Source organism: Zootoca vivipara, chromosome 11, assembly GCF_965207765.1.
Source record: "Zootoca vivipara chromosome 11, rZooViv2.hap1.1, whole genome shotgun sequence".
Classification (NCBI taxonomy): Eukaryota; Metazoa; Chordata; class Lepidosauria; order Squamata; family Lacertidae; genus Zootoca; species Zootoca vivipara.
The window spans coordinates 40898318-40912957 of record NC_142594.1 but is presented as its reverse complement, the minus strand read 5'-3'; the positions used below and the strand labels follow the sequence as shown (position 1 = coordinate 40912957).

General features: G+C 41.2%; 1 protein-coding gene across 4 annotated transcripts in view; it reads left to right on the top strand.

Annotated features, from left to right (window-relative positions):
* Positions 1–14640, top strand: part of NRP1 (neuropilin 1) — a 129638-nt gene that overhangs the window by 84924 nt on the left and 30074 nt on the right. For all 4 annotated transcript variants that reach the window (XM_088654446.1, XM_035130126.3, XM_035130125.3 and 1 more), the window contains 3 exons: positions 7611–7769; positions 11210–11354; positions 12855–13189. In XM_088654446.1, coding sequence (XP_088510572.1) covers positions 7611–7769; positions 11210–11354; positions 12855–13189 — 639 coding nt within the window. The remainder of the gene's footprint in view (positions 1–7610; positions 7770–11209; positions 11355–12854; positions 13190–14640) is intronic.

Below are 14640 nucleotides of genomic sequence, written 5' to 3'. Positions count from 1 at the left end.
GAGCCGTTTGGTATGCTGAATTTTGGAAATGTCTCAAGCTTGAAACGCTAGTGTATGAACCTGCTGTACTGAGTCGCTTTTGTCTCCCCTTACCAGAGTACCGCTTGCCAATTTTTACAGCTACAGCAGATTTTTTTTACTATTCAAAAACAGAACCAGATGGAATGCCAGTTCAAAGAACATGTCAGAATTAAATATTTCTCTTTTAATTAGTTGCTTCTGATTTATGCGGGGAAAAATTAACATAAGAGTAGGAGAATGTGCCATGAATCCAGATGTGACGCAGCCCACACACACATTATCTTTTCTCTGTCAAAAAGATAGATCTTTCTCCCCACCACCACCTTATTTTTGGGGGTGGGAGGGGTGACAAAGCTTGCAAGCAGAGCCATGACAAGTGTCAAAGGCCCATTCTGCCTCCCCTCTGCAGTGCCAACAATTTTAAATTTTAAAGAAAGATAAAATAAAACATTTCATTTGAAAATAGCGCATATTACTCCTTTTTTGCTGTTATCAGTCATTTCTGCAGCATGTTCTGCTTCATAATTTCTACTTCTTTGGGCTCCCCAACAGCTCTGTGAGGTAGGCCACTATGATTTCCATTTTTTCAGAAGAGGGTCCCAAAGCTGAGAAGGAACAGCTCTACTGAAGAAACACTGTTAACAGCTTCTTCCTACACAATTTCCCTTCTACAGAGGTTTCACCCCCATGACAAAATCATGTTGTGGAAGCTCTGATAAGCAAGCAATTTCCATGCAGCAAGGGAAAATGATTTACACAGCAGCTGGCAGATTGGCACACGGTTAAGAGCAAGAAAACCATGCAATACCCCCCCCTTTCCACCTGCTCTGAAAGGGAAGCTGAGAAGCAAAATGTGGAAGCCCACCCCCACCACCTTCCCTCACATTGGCTCTTTGAGTGCAATGTCGGCAGTTTCTCATAGAAACTGCCCCAGGGTATGGTCTGAAGACATATGTGGCTACCAGCTTGCTGTGGATAAGCAGGTCTGGCTCTTGCAACTGACTAGCAGGAAGCACATGTATGCTGCCTTGGGTTCCATGACAGAAGAAAGGCGGAATATAAATGTAAGAAATCAATATCCCTGGGGGCTCTTGCTTGCTTTCAGATACAGTGGTACCTCTGGTTAAGAACTTAATTTGTTCCAGAGGTCCGTTCTTAACCTGAAACTGTTCTTAACCTGAAGCACCACTTTAGCTAATGGGGCCCCCATGCTGCTGCTGCGCCTCCGGAGCACGATTTTTGTTCTCATCATGAAGCAAAGTTCTTAACCTGAGATACAATTTCTGGGTTAGCGGAGTTTGTAACCTGAAGTGTTTGTAACCTGAAGCATTTGTAACCCAAGGTACCACTGTATTATTTTCTACTTTTTGCCTGAGAGGCTCTTTTATCCCTGGGTATTTTATTTCCTTTGCCTCGGGTAAATGACATTTTCCACTTTGTTCTCTGCCAGGGATAACTCCTGTTGTCAGGTACCCGTCACTACAAAACCACTGTCTCTTTGTTGCCACTTTCTGATTTGAGGAATGTATTTTTAACATTTTGATGGTGAAAGCCAGTGCTTTTTTTTGGTGGTGGTACTCACCGGTACACCATACCGGCACACACACACCCCGAGACGCTCAGTCTCATGGGGAGACGTGGCATGAGCAAAGCCCGGCAAGGTTCCAGCCGTTGCTACCCCCCCCCACGAGCTGGCCGCAGAGCACAAGTCCCTCTCCCCGAGGTGTGTGAGATTGGGTGGGTTTTCCCCTGCCATACACTGCACTCTGCTGCTGTCCATGTGCGCCCTGGTTGCCTTGCTGGGGAGACTCATGATGGGCAGGTCAGGGCCAGAAAAAAAGGCACTGGTAGACGTTCTTCATCAGTAACTTCCCTCTTCAGGATCTTGAGGGGGGCATGGCACATGGTGGGATGTGAGCACCCTTGAATAGAACTCATCGCTACATGGAAAAGGTGATACCTTGATGAGAAAAAATGCTAGCTGACCACAAGCAGGAGAAGAATTATAATGGCCATCAGGATAATAATGTAGCATAGTGGTTGATTAGACACAGACCAGTGCTTGCTATCTAAGGAAATGACACAATTCTCTAAAAACATTGACTTTTCAACAAATAGGGGGTCAAATGACAGACTCAGCAGCTTTCCAAGTCACAAGACATGCTCACAAACAAAAAGCTTCCTGTTAATCAAACTCCAGCCCTTCATCTTCTGTTTTCTCAGGCAACAGAACAGACAGACCTACGGCGAGGGTGTTAAAAATGGTTGGTAACAACAACCGCTCCCTTGCCACAGCAGTCTCAGTGGACTATGTTTTATTGTGCATGACAGATTTTCATTTCTGAAATGAGTCCTTTGCAGTTATGGGCTTAGTTATGTTTGTATGTTTATAGGAAGCAGCAAGATTCATTTCATGGCCTGTGCGTCGCACACAGCTCTTTAACCAGCTGTTTTCGTTCTGTTTGCTACTTGATTTACTACACAGTAGCTAAACATGCTACTTTGTTCTCCTGCTGAAATTATTGCAAATGAAATATGAACACCAGACCTGCACAACTTAGTGACCCACCAAGCAGAGCATGCCCCACTGGACATGCATGGTAGCCTGCCAGGTGATCAGTGATTCTTTGCCCCAGCTTCCCAGTCCCTGCCAGGTAGAAGGTGGGGGTGGAGACAGGGAGCTTACTGAGCCCCTTGCATGGCTGATGGACTTTCTTTGGCCTGGTGAGAATGCAGGCCTAGTCCAATGTCATTCTGCTTGCAGAATTTAAGACAAAAGCTTAGCTGCAAAGATATATTTTTACCAGATGCCAGGCATCACTGTGGAAAATGGAGATACAATAGTTCTTTTGAATAAAGAGCCATCACCACCCAGTTTGCTTTCACTAGGCCCCTGTAGGAAGCCTGATGGAAAAAGCAGGAGCAATTCTTTTGTCTTTCATTTCCATCTTTTACCCGGGAGCAGGGAATACATGCTGCAGATGTTTGTTTTATTTCCAGTCCTGTACACAGTTGGTAGTTTTAGTACTTCTAGTACTAACTTGTGCTTGTAGTTCTCACTGTTATTGGTCCATTTATTTATTTATTTATTGTAAGTCCTGGCAGTACTTATTAGCGAAGGTCGTTTTAAAGGTAACATACTCAAGGTTTCTTGAAACGTCGTGTTAAGGATCTGTGGGTTGGTGCTCACTTAAATTTTGAATCCGGTGCTATGGAAAAGAGAGAAAACATTCAAGGAAATAAACTTGGGAAATAAACTCTTAAACTTGGAAATGAAGAATTAAGACATTTGAACTTTGCTGGCAGTTATAGTTACTAGTCCAGGTAATAGCCACAGAGGAATGCTAAATATTTTCTAAAACAGTATGGAAAAATATGTATAAAAATATTACTATAAAATATAACACAGAGACACAGCAAGGATGAAAATGCTTAAATAATGCTTTTGCGGGGGGAAGGGGCTAGGGTATTTGATGTTCAGCTTCAGATATACAGTCTTTCATCACCACATTCTTCCATTGTTCATCTTAATGCAAAACAGAAGTTCTCCCAACCAAAGTGTAGCATGGTCTGTAGAAGAAAGTGCAAGGGGGATTAGAAGGGCTCTAAGGGCAGAGAAGGAGGGAACAGCTGTCAAGTAGTCATATTACTGTCACAACTGTAGATGGGCTCCCAGTGCCTGACAACGGGCAGGGAGAAACCTGATCCACCACATTTCCTTTCTGATGAAAGGTGAGCACATGCTGATGGTCACAGGTGAAGTCGAGGCAGAATCGTTACCCTAAAGAAATAGGTCAGCATCTAATAGAATGATGGCATAGTCCTTAAAGGTGATAGTTCCAGAAATTATTTCAGTAAGAAACTGTGTCTGATGACCAGAGTTATGTTGTTGTTGTTTAGTCGTTTAGTCATGTTCGACTCTTTGTGACCCCATGGACCAGAGCACGCCAGGCACTCCTGTCTTCCACTGCCTCCCGCAGTGAGTTAGCTTATACTCTTGATAGTTATACTCTTGATATATCCACCCACCAGTTTGGTTCGGTATACTCACACAAAACCTACACACTCCAAACAAACAACAGCAATCCCCAAACAGTCATAACACTCTTCTTTGTCTATAGCCACATCAAGGATTTGTAACGGTAGAAAGAAAGAAAAATGCATTGCTTGAGTACCTTGCATCAGAGTCCTAAAACGTTTACTCAGGAGTAAGACCTACTGAGTTCATTGGGACTTTCTGCAGCAAATGTTATCATTTACGTATTTACAGAGTGCCATCTATGTACATAGTGCTTTACAAGGAATGTCCAAGGGGATTACAATCTAAAGTAGACAGAGACACAACAGAGGAAAGCAGGAAATGGGGAAATGGGACCATTAGGTCCAGTTGTGACCGACTCTGGGGTTGCAGCGCTCATCTCGCTTTACTGGCCAAGGAAGCCGGCATACAACTTCCGGGTCATGTGGCCAGCTTGACTAAGCCGCTTCTGGCGAACCAGAGCAGCACATGGGAATGCTGTTTACCTTCCCGCCAGAGCGGTATCTATTTATCTACTTGCACTTGACGTGCTTTCAAACTGCTAGGTTGGCAGGAGTTGGGACCGAGCAACGGGAGCTCACCCCCTCGCAGGGATTCGAACCGCCGACCTTCTGATCAGCAAGCCCTAGGCCACCCGCGTCCCTTGATCAATCCCATGTATTTTGGTTTAATTCAGCCTTTTTCCAGCATAGATATTCTTGGGCTATAACTCCACGACCAGTATGGCCAATGATCAGGGATGGTGGAAATTGTAGTCCACCATCTACGGTTGAGGAAGGCTTGCTTTAGGCCCCTCCAAACTGGTGTGTTATTACGGGCATGTTCTGCAGCATGTTCTTGACATACCAATAGCACATTTGTGGTTGGATTTATTACACTTTAGTTTGCTCTGCAATGCTTTCCTAATGCTACCACATAACGGCTGTCGGGATGATAACAAAAGTAGGATACACACAAAAAGAACATTTGTGGTATAAAAAGTTGCAGGATATTCACTGATTGGAAGTGTAGCACTGTGCAAAACTTTTGCAAGTGCAAACAATATTTTATTTTATTTATTTTTTTATTCATTAGATTTATATGCCATCCTTCATCACAAAATCTCAGGGCAGTTCACAGGACCACCCTCAGAATTAAGTATGGAATATTGTGACCACCTCAGTAGCATTCTGGCCACCAATAAGACAGACATCTGGAGGGGCCCTTAGTTACAATAAGTTATAGTCATCAGGATGGTTGTGTGTGATAGTATATGCTTAGGAAAAGACTTTCCATATTGTTAACAAAAGCATATATAGGGGAAATAAATGCCAGTCAATGGAGAACCACCTCTTCCAAGGTGTTTTATTTTGTCATTTTTTTATGGTGGTCTAAATCACCTGCTTCAGTAATGCAGATTCTTAATTATTGTTACATTGTGATAGTATGTCCGACAATTGGATCCTGTACAATCAGCCATTTCCCCTCCCATTTCTCAAAGCCTAAATTTTAACATAGGTTTTAATCTGTAGAACTCTCATAATGGACCATCGCTTGACTTCACTCAAAATGAAGCACTTGCTGATTATTTAAAGAGAGAGAGAAGGGGGAGAGAAAGATAAAAAAAGGGAGAGGAGGAAAAAGCAGCCACATGAAAATCCCATTTAGAGGCAATTCAAATCAACTTTGAACAGTATGAGCTTGGGACCCTAATCATTTGAAAACTGAAGAGCTGTTTGAATTTTCTGAGAAAAGGATTTCATTTAAGTAACTCAGCGCTACATTCCCTTGGCCTTCTGGATTCTTGAGAGTCCTTCATCTTGGAATTGAATGTCATAACTGGACGTGACTCAAAAGTGCAGCGCTCTTCACAATCAGCAGCGTACAATTTGGAGAGCATTTCAACTTAAGTTGAGATTGCTCTGCACCATAATGCCGACATTCTCCCCATTAACCCTCAGATTGTTCTTTGGACCAAACAACACGTGACGCTCTGTGACATGGTTCTCCCTCCCCCTCCCTTAATATTCTTTGAGGCTTTAACAGGGAGTAGAATAGCAGTAGAGGGGAGGGGTGATGAACTGTTTCTTACTTTTAATTTCTCCTCTACCCAGCTGTCCTACCTTTACTGTACTTTGGGATGTATGGCATATTTGCATACATATTTGCATAAATTTGTGGGAGTCTGTGTCTTTTCCCTATGGGTGAAAAAGCAATTGGTGGAGGAAAGCTTTTCACTTTAAAAAACCCAAACAAGTGGAGGATATCTGTTCCACCACCCTATTTTAAGAGTAAGAGTTTTCACTCCATAACTTCGCACAAGTCAACCTGCATATCACAGTTTTTCCCCACCTTCCAAATATACTGTTTTCTGTGTCTCGGGACTTCCACCTTCTAAGCGGATTATATTAGCTGTGCCTATCTAAATATCAGCCCTTCTGTCTTCAACAGGCCTTCCTTCACATTTTCCCTAAGCAAATGCAGGGTATGTTGATTTAACCCACCCATTCCACCCCACCCTTGCTTTTGGATATATGACATACTTCCAGGAAAAAGGATGCTTGTGGGACACTAGAGAGATACAATCTGTATCCTGCATGTTTCAAAAATAATTAAAAAGTCTCTGATGTACAAGAGGCATTTAGCAGAAGCAGAATCAAAGCACCCCAATGAATGTCTGGCTAGCATTTGGACAGAAACCTATTAAAAAGAGCTTCGTCGGGAACAAGTAGCAAGTCCTCAAATGCCATTTTAAGGGGAAGGAAAATACTTGATTTTGTGTGGAAATGGTTCTTTAGAAATTCCATTACTTAAGTGTATACCCCTTGTGACAGCTCAAGCAAATGTTATCATGTACTTTGGTATATAGAGATAAGTACCATACTTGGTGATGCAATAATAGTGTGGCTTTTTCTCTCTGTCAAGCGACTGCCTTTGGGCCAAAAAACAGTGTGCAAATAAACCAAAGCATAACGTAGCAACTTATTTGACCCCTGTTCTAGTGAGGTTGGTGCATAACTATTAGTTCTGTATGATGAAGACAATACATGCAGAAGCTGGGATGCGAAGAGACCCTTACATTAGTACAAAGTGTTTTCATGCAAACATGATGCAGGACTTTCTGTTTTCGGAAGGTCCTTTGATGTTCACAGCAGTTGAGGGAAAGAAGAGGCTGTAAAGCACAGAAAGAAAACAGCAACTGTGCTTTCTAATTCTTCCTTGAAGTTCCTGTTTACATGCATGTGAAGCCATCAGGCACTCAGAGCAAAGATGGAGTGTTTGCTTGCATCTGTGCAGTGCTGAAATAAGTAATAAGTGTTGCATTCGCTTACACATACAAAAGTCTTGCTTATATGAAAGCAAAGCAGGGGGGGTGCTCTTGTTGTTGTCGACATACAGAAGGACCCCATGTTAGTTTCCACACAAAAGGAACATAAGCAAATTTGACCATTTCCCCCACATGCAGAGAGCACCTTTTTCCACTTTCACCCTAGTGTTCTGCCATACCACGCATGGAAAGAAATTGTTGGATCGGGTGTAAAACATAACAATCTATATTATTATTCTGCAGGTGGACTTGGGCCTTCTCCGTTTTGTTTCTGCCATCGGGACCCAGGGAGCCATCTCAAAAGAAACAAGGAAAGAATACTTTTTGAAAACATACCGAGTAGATACCAGCTCCAATGGAGAAGACTGGATTTCAGTCAAAGATGGAAATAACAAACCTTTGGTAAGGTTTTCATCTTCACAACACCCTGAACTGCTTGTGAATTTCTAGAGTGCTTTATTAGTTGCAGTTACAGTGGTACCTTTGGTTACAAACGCTTCAGGTTACGAGCTCCACTAACCCGGAAGTAGCTGCTCCTGGTTGCAAACTTTGCCCCAGGATGTGAACAGAAATTGCACGCCAGAGGCCCCATTAGCGAACAGTTTCAGCTTAAGAACAGACCTCCGGAACGAATTAAGTTCGTAACCAGATTGTATTTACCGTATGTTGTTGCTGCTGCTTAAACAACATATACAATGCTTGGAGTCAGACAATGCTACCCATATTGCTCTTTTTAGTAATTAATCAAAAACAGAGAGAAACTCTTAAGCTACGAAAGGGTTGGAATGACAGCATAGTGAAACATCCAAGGTTTCTTTTGCATTCTAATTTCAGAATTCCCCTTCCTCACAATAGTTTGTCCTTTTTTATTCCTGATGTATCACACATGGATAGACAATAGGCACATTTTAATCCAGTTAGTAAAAAAGTTCTGTTGCTGTAACATAAAAAACAGGAAAATCCACTGGATATTATTTGGCCAAAGTGAAGCACTTTAAGACCCAATTGACTACATGAATGCCTAAATATCTCACTGAAGTTGATAGAAGTTGCTGTGTTTTGTCTGGATTGCTGTACCCAATGTTTTTAGACTTTCCCAGTTTTGTTGTTGCTCAGAAATGTCAGTTGCCACTAAAATTCATGCCACAGCAATATTCCTTGTCCTTCCCAATAACCACTTGGGCCGACTTTCTAGCTTTCATCACCCATCACTTCAAGTAATGCTGTTTAACATTTAAGAAATGGCTGACCAACATTTTTAGGGCACTTTTGGGTTTTTGAGAGTGACTGCTGTGGGCACCCCCCGCCACAGACTTCCCTTGAATCAGTCCCCCACCCACCCACCAAGAGACAGAACAAACATGTGTGCATACACACTTTGCTGTTCAAAGAAACCTGAGTGAAAATAGGATCCAGTAGAATTAATCAGGGTCTTGAGAAGTACATGGAAGCTGAAAGAGGAAGTAGGAAAAGAGATTCACTCTTCCTATTTCCTCCTTCAGCTCTATATGCTTTTCAGGGGGGGGGGAGATAACTACCCTCACCACAACATACAAAAAAAGGCAGGGCGGGGGACTCAGAGACTCTGTGGGTGCTGAGGAAAGGCCTCAAGAGGACACAGGGAATCTGTGCTTCAGTGTGGAAACTTAAATGTGGAAACTGCCTCAGCTGCTCAGTTTTAGCAGGGAGAATGAAGTGATGGTTGCTGGTCTCAACGAAGTCTTACTACTAACCAATTTTACTGCTGGTTTTATATTGTCAGAAATGTGGAAGCAGTTGTAAGGCATGGACTTACAACATAGTGGATGGACTCACAACTTAGGGGAGAGGGGAGAAGAGAAATGTTAATTGTGTGTTTCACAACTGAAGTAATACACATGCCCATCTAAAGGGGAACCCTCATAAGATCATTAAGTCCAGGATCTAAAATTACCTAGTTGCACCAATGGCCTTGACCTAAGGTGGGTTGTACCTGTGACTCCAACACTAATTTCTTTTCTATTGAAGTTTAGGTTTCTTTTTAGAAAGAGAGAGAAGGGGGTGACCAGATACAACACGAGATAGAGCTCATTTCATTTTAATAGCTGTGTAGAACATAAAAATATATTTCGTTAGGTCTGGCTTCTCACCCATGTATGACAAGGTGTACCTGCAAAAACCTTCCTGTTTGCATACAACTATTACAAATATGGGTCCCTCAACTTCCTTTGCATTTGGTTGTCCTAATAAATAATGCCAAAATGGGTGTATATGGTTAAAAGAGTGAGGTGGCTCCCATATTGCAATTCAGGATTAATGGTGCACCTTTGAGATGGAAATGCTAAAAACTGCTAAGCTATGGGTTCTCGGTCATCCTGCCAGCTCGCCTGTATGTTATTAGTTCAAGGACATAACTTTCACAAGCAAAGTTTGTTTTCTTTCAGGGGGCGGGGGGGGGGAATCAAGTGCTTGAGTTTAATGGAATCTGTTCCTAATCAAATCTCAAAACTTTTAAATATTCTGAAAGTTGTAACACCTTATTTTATAAAAAAACAAAGTATATACCTTGAAAAAAGAACTCCAGCATTGCACCATTGTGCCAAATGAATATTCTTTACTAGATATTATGTAGGTACCATGACATATTCTGCAAGGCTCATGAGTCAAAGCCCAAAATATCCCTCCCTGTTGCTATTTGTGCTTATAACATTCCTGAAGGTCTTGTGCCTCTTCTATTCTTCCTTATCAGGCATAACAGATAAGAGCCTAATTGTTTTTTCCTATTTGACGTCTCATACTGAAAGGGAGCCAAACTCTACCACAGGCCTTGGCCTAGCTTTCCTGTGCAATTAATATTAATAAGTTAAACAGATGGTTGGTAGTAAATATAGTCAATGTTTGCAAGACATTCCTGCTGATCTTCTTCCATGGCCATTTCCTTCCCATTAAAAAAAGGAAGAGCATTTCTTAGCAAGACTACCGTATAATGAAAGAAACAGATGAGACATAAAAGATGCTACGTGGGCAATATTCAGTGCGTTATGGTCCTAATTGTCCAAGAAGAGAAAGGTTTCAATGGGATTTGTTCCATGATGGAGATGGAGAGCAAGAAAAGCACACAGGTTGATGACCTGGAGTTTTTTGATGAGATAGTCAACTTCCTTTGTTATAGTCTGCTCTGAGCAAAGGAAAAAACAGGAAAGTTGGGGGAAGGTGTAAGAAATTACTGTCCATAAAAGGAGAACTGCCTAAGATCTGTAGAGTGGAGTTTTGCATTGTTTAATGAAATGAGGAAATTAGTCACCTTCCTTGAGCTATGTCTGTGGATAATTTGTCTTTCCTATGGTATGGTTTTCCCAAATGGCTGCAACAGATGCATTATATATTTATATGGTGGTATTGTTTGTCTAGCTGGATGAGAGTGTCAAGGGAGAGTAGAATGAACATGTAGTGGTGGCAAACAAATCTAGAGCATTTCATGAAAGTTTTTTTTAAAAAAATATATTTCAGACTACTTAAACAATTATGCAAAATGGAATTATCCATAAGAGAAAATGGTTCCTTTATAACTTGTATAACTTGAAAGCTGCACTATTGGAAGGAAGTATGTGATGTTGAACTCAGTGGCTCCCCTCTAATAAGCATACTTAAACTCATTGGGTTTAAACAGCCCATACTCAATTATGGCTTTGATTTTTATCTAGGTAAACAGCGAGTCAGAGAAAGTCCTCCTTTATTCCACTATCCCTTTCAGACTCTGTGAATGCTGCCCTTATTGCTATCAATCACTTTATTTATGGGCAAAGAAGACAAAGTTTTGAACATGTTTAAGAGAAATCGCATTTCTTTGTCTCCTTCTATAGGTGTTCATAGGGAACACCAACCCCACTGATGTTGCTTACAGACCATTTCCCAAGCCAATCCTGACTCGTTTTGTTCGCATCAAACCTGCAAGCTGGGAAACCGGGATATCACTAAGATTTGAAGTATATGGCTGTAAAATTACAGGTAAGGGTTAATTTTTTGTGTTTTATCTTCTTTAAAAAAAGAGAGTGAGAGCAGAATTTGGCATTAACTATTTCTGTTTTACAAATATCTGCAGACGAGGATATAAGTACAGTGGTGCCTCGCTAGACGGAATTAATTCGTTCCTCGGGGCAATTCATGTAACGAATTTTTCATCTAGCGAGTCCCAGTTTCCCATAGGAATGCATTGAAACTTAATCAATGCGTTCCTATAGGCTCTGGGGGACTGGCGGCAGCATGCAACGGGGCTTCAGAGAAGGTCTCCGAAGCCCCGTCCGATGCCGGCTGTGTGCAAGGCGGTGGGGGGAGAAGCTCTGAAGTTGTGCTCTGTGCCGGCTGTGCGCGCTTCTCCCACCGCCGCCTCCCGCCTGCCTCCCCCGACACTTCTGGTTCGCCAGAAGCGGCTTTGTCACGCTGGCCGCATGACCTGGAAGCTGTACGCCGGCTCCCTCGGCCAATAATGCGAGATGAGCGCCGCAACCCCAGAGTCAGTCACGACTGGACCTAATGGTCAGGGGTCCCTTTACCTTCATGATTTTAATAGATCTCTTATATTTATATATAGTTTTAATTGTATTAATGTTTAATTGGTTTTTAAGGATTGTTTCTCCCCCCCCCCCGTGTTTTTAGCTGTCCCAATTTTATCTGTAAGCTTCCTTGAGTCCCTGTTAGGGGAAAAGGCGGGGGGGAATAAATACATAATAATAAGCAATCTCATTTTAATTAAATATACTGTGTATAGATTCCTATGTTTCAACACCATCCTGTGTTTCAAGACAAGCACATTTTTCTGACTTGATTTTTATGATACCAAATGAAACATCATTTATGAGGAAAAACAGAAGGAGAGAGAGAGAGAGAGAGAGAGAGAGAGAGAGAGAGAGAGAGAGAGAGGTGACAAAAATCGATTTAAAACAACCATAATGATATTCTTTATCATTCCTATTATAATGAACTGCACAACGGCTATATTAATGGATACATTTAAGAATACTGAAAAGTTCACAATTAGACGTTACTTTTTCCATTCAGAAATTAGATATATCTCTGGAAAAGAAAAGGCTCTTCATGGATTTTTGTGGTTTCCTGCAGGGAAGAATTTCTTCATGGTATTTTTTCTTCATTTTTCTCTGCATATTTTTTTTAAGGAAGTAAAACTTTGATTGGTCAGAGAATTAAATTACATGCATTTGAGGTATTATAAAATGGATAGAATATTCAGAGGGCTGTCCAGAACGAACTCTGCACTGAAACAGTACATATAGAGTATCTTGTGAAGTACATACTGTATATCCTTCAGATGTGGTGAGTGGAGTGAAAATTTAATAAAATGTAGTAAAGAGTCTGATCCATCAAAATCCCAGTTTGTCCATAATACAAGGGCAATAATACTGGTTCATTTACCATTTATAAGTCCTGTATGTATATGTATACATTATTATTATTATTATTATTATTATTATTATTATTATTATTATTAAGATTATCCTTGCTCCGGCATGCTGGGTATGGTGTCTGGACTCATCACTGACTCTCAGATTACTGCATCAAATGAATTTGAGCGAAACTGGATCCCAGAAAATGTGCGTCTTATAACGAGCCGCGTTGGGTGGGCACTACCACCACCCGCCTCTCACACATACTCAAAGGAGTGGCTTCAAATAGACCTCAGTGAAGAGAAGATAGTGCGAGGCATAATTGTCCAGGGAGGCAAACACAGAGAAAACAAGGTCTTCATGAGAAAGTTCAAGATTGGATACAGCAACAATGGATCGGACTGGAAATGGATTATGGATGCCAGCAAGAGGAAGGCCAAGGTGAGGTTATAATCAACATGTGGCAAGGAAGAGTAATGTGTAGCTCGGTGGTTGAGCACACTCTTTGAATGCTGAAGGTCCCCAGTTCAAACCCTAGCTTCTCCCATTAAAACATATCAGGTAGCAGGTAATGGTACAAACCCAAGGGTCCAGTCCTAATTCCACTTTCCTGAAATAAGCCCATCAACAGAACTAGCTCCTGAGAAGGGATTCAGAGTAAATTGGGATAGTTCAGTTGGTAGAGCATGAGACTCTCAGGTTCATGGGTTCAAGCCCCACATTCTGCAAAAGATTCCTGAATTGCAGTGAGTTGGACTAGATTAATATTGTGGTTCTAGGACTCTATGAAATTAAATTCAGTTCACATTTAAAGGCAGACTTACCTAATTCACACTTCATAAAAACTGAAACACAGCAGTTTCTCAAAAATTGCAGTTTTCCAGATTTTGAAATTAAAGGAGAGTCTTTCAAAAAATGTGTATATTAGACAAAATTGCATGTAAAATGTTATAGTAAGTAATAACAGTATACACACTCAAAAAACAAATGGTTTTCCAAACAAAAATATAGGGATATTAGACAATAAATAGCTGGTTCCAGTGAAAAGGACTTGCTGCTATATTTGTCAAGCTTAAATGAATATGAATGTCAGCCACTTGTACATGGGCCTGCATGTACAGATTCATCCCATATTTGTAAAGTCAGAGATTCTATTAAGCTGTCCACTTTTACAGCCAACCACCCTGCCTGGATGACAGACCCATGGTTGCCCAATGAGCTACATGGCTAAGGGTGGATTTGAACCCTGATCTCCCAGGCCCCAGGCCAATACCCTAACCACTACACCACAATGGATGTTATAAACAGGTGCAGCTATTTTCTTCCCCATTTCTCTTGCGAATGAGTGCAAAAGTGAGCCTGTTTTCAAATGGCCTTGATACTGCAAGTATGAAGAGTAAATGAATCCCAACAATGAGATCTAACCACTTATTTTTGTTTTTAAAAAACACATGTTGTTTTGACATATTCTTACAAACCCTTGGGGAAGAAAATAGAGCAGCATATGTTTTTGATGTGACATACCTTATGCTGCACAACCTCCTGGTTCTAAATTCAAGGTAGTTGCCATAACTGTCAAAACCGGCAGCCTTTGACAAAAATGAATGCTGGCAAACACATTAAGTCCACCTAGAGTTTTCATTTCATACAGTAAATAAGCTTCAGAGATTAGCACTTCCTTAAAAAAAAAAGCCCATGTTGTACAACATGCATAATCCTACTAAAATATTCAACACATTTAATAATGTTTCTTTCATGATGGAAAAAATGTATTATAAAGGAATTTGATAAATTCCTAGGATTTAGGAGGCTGGTGGATTTTCAAACAGGACCAAGGTGTTTTGAAAACGTTAATCAAGCTTGACTGTATGCAATAGTAACCACTGATTAAA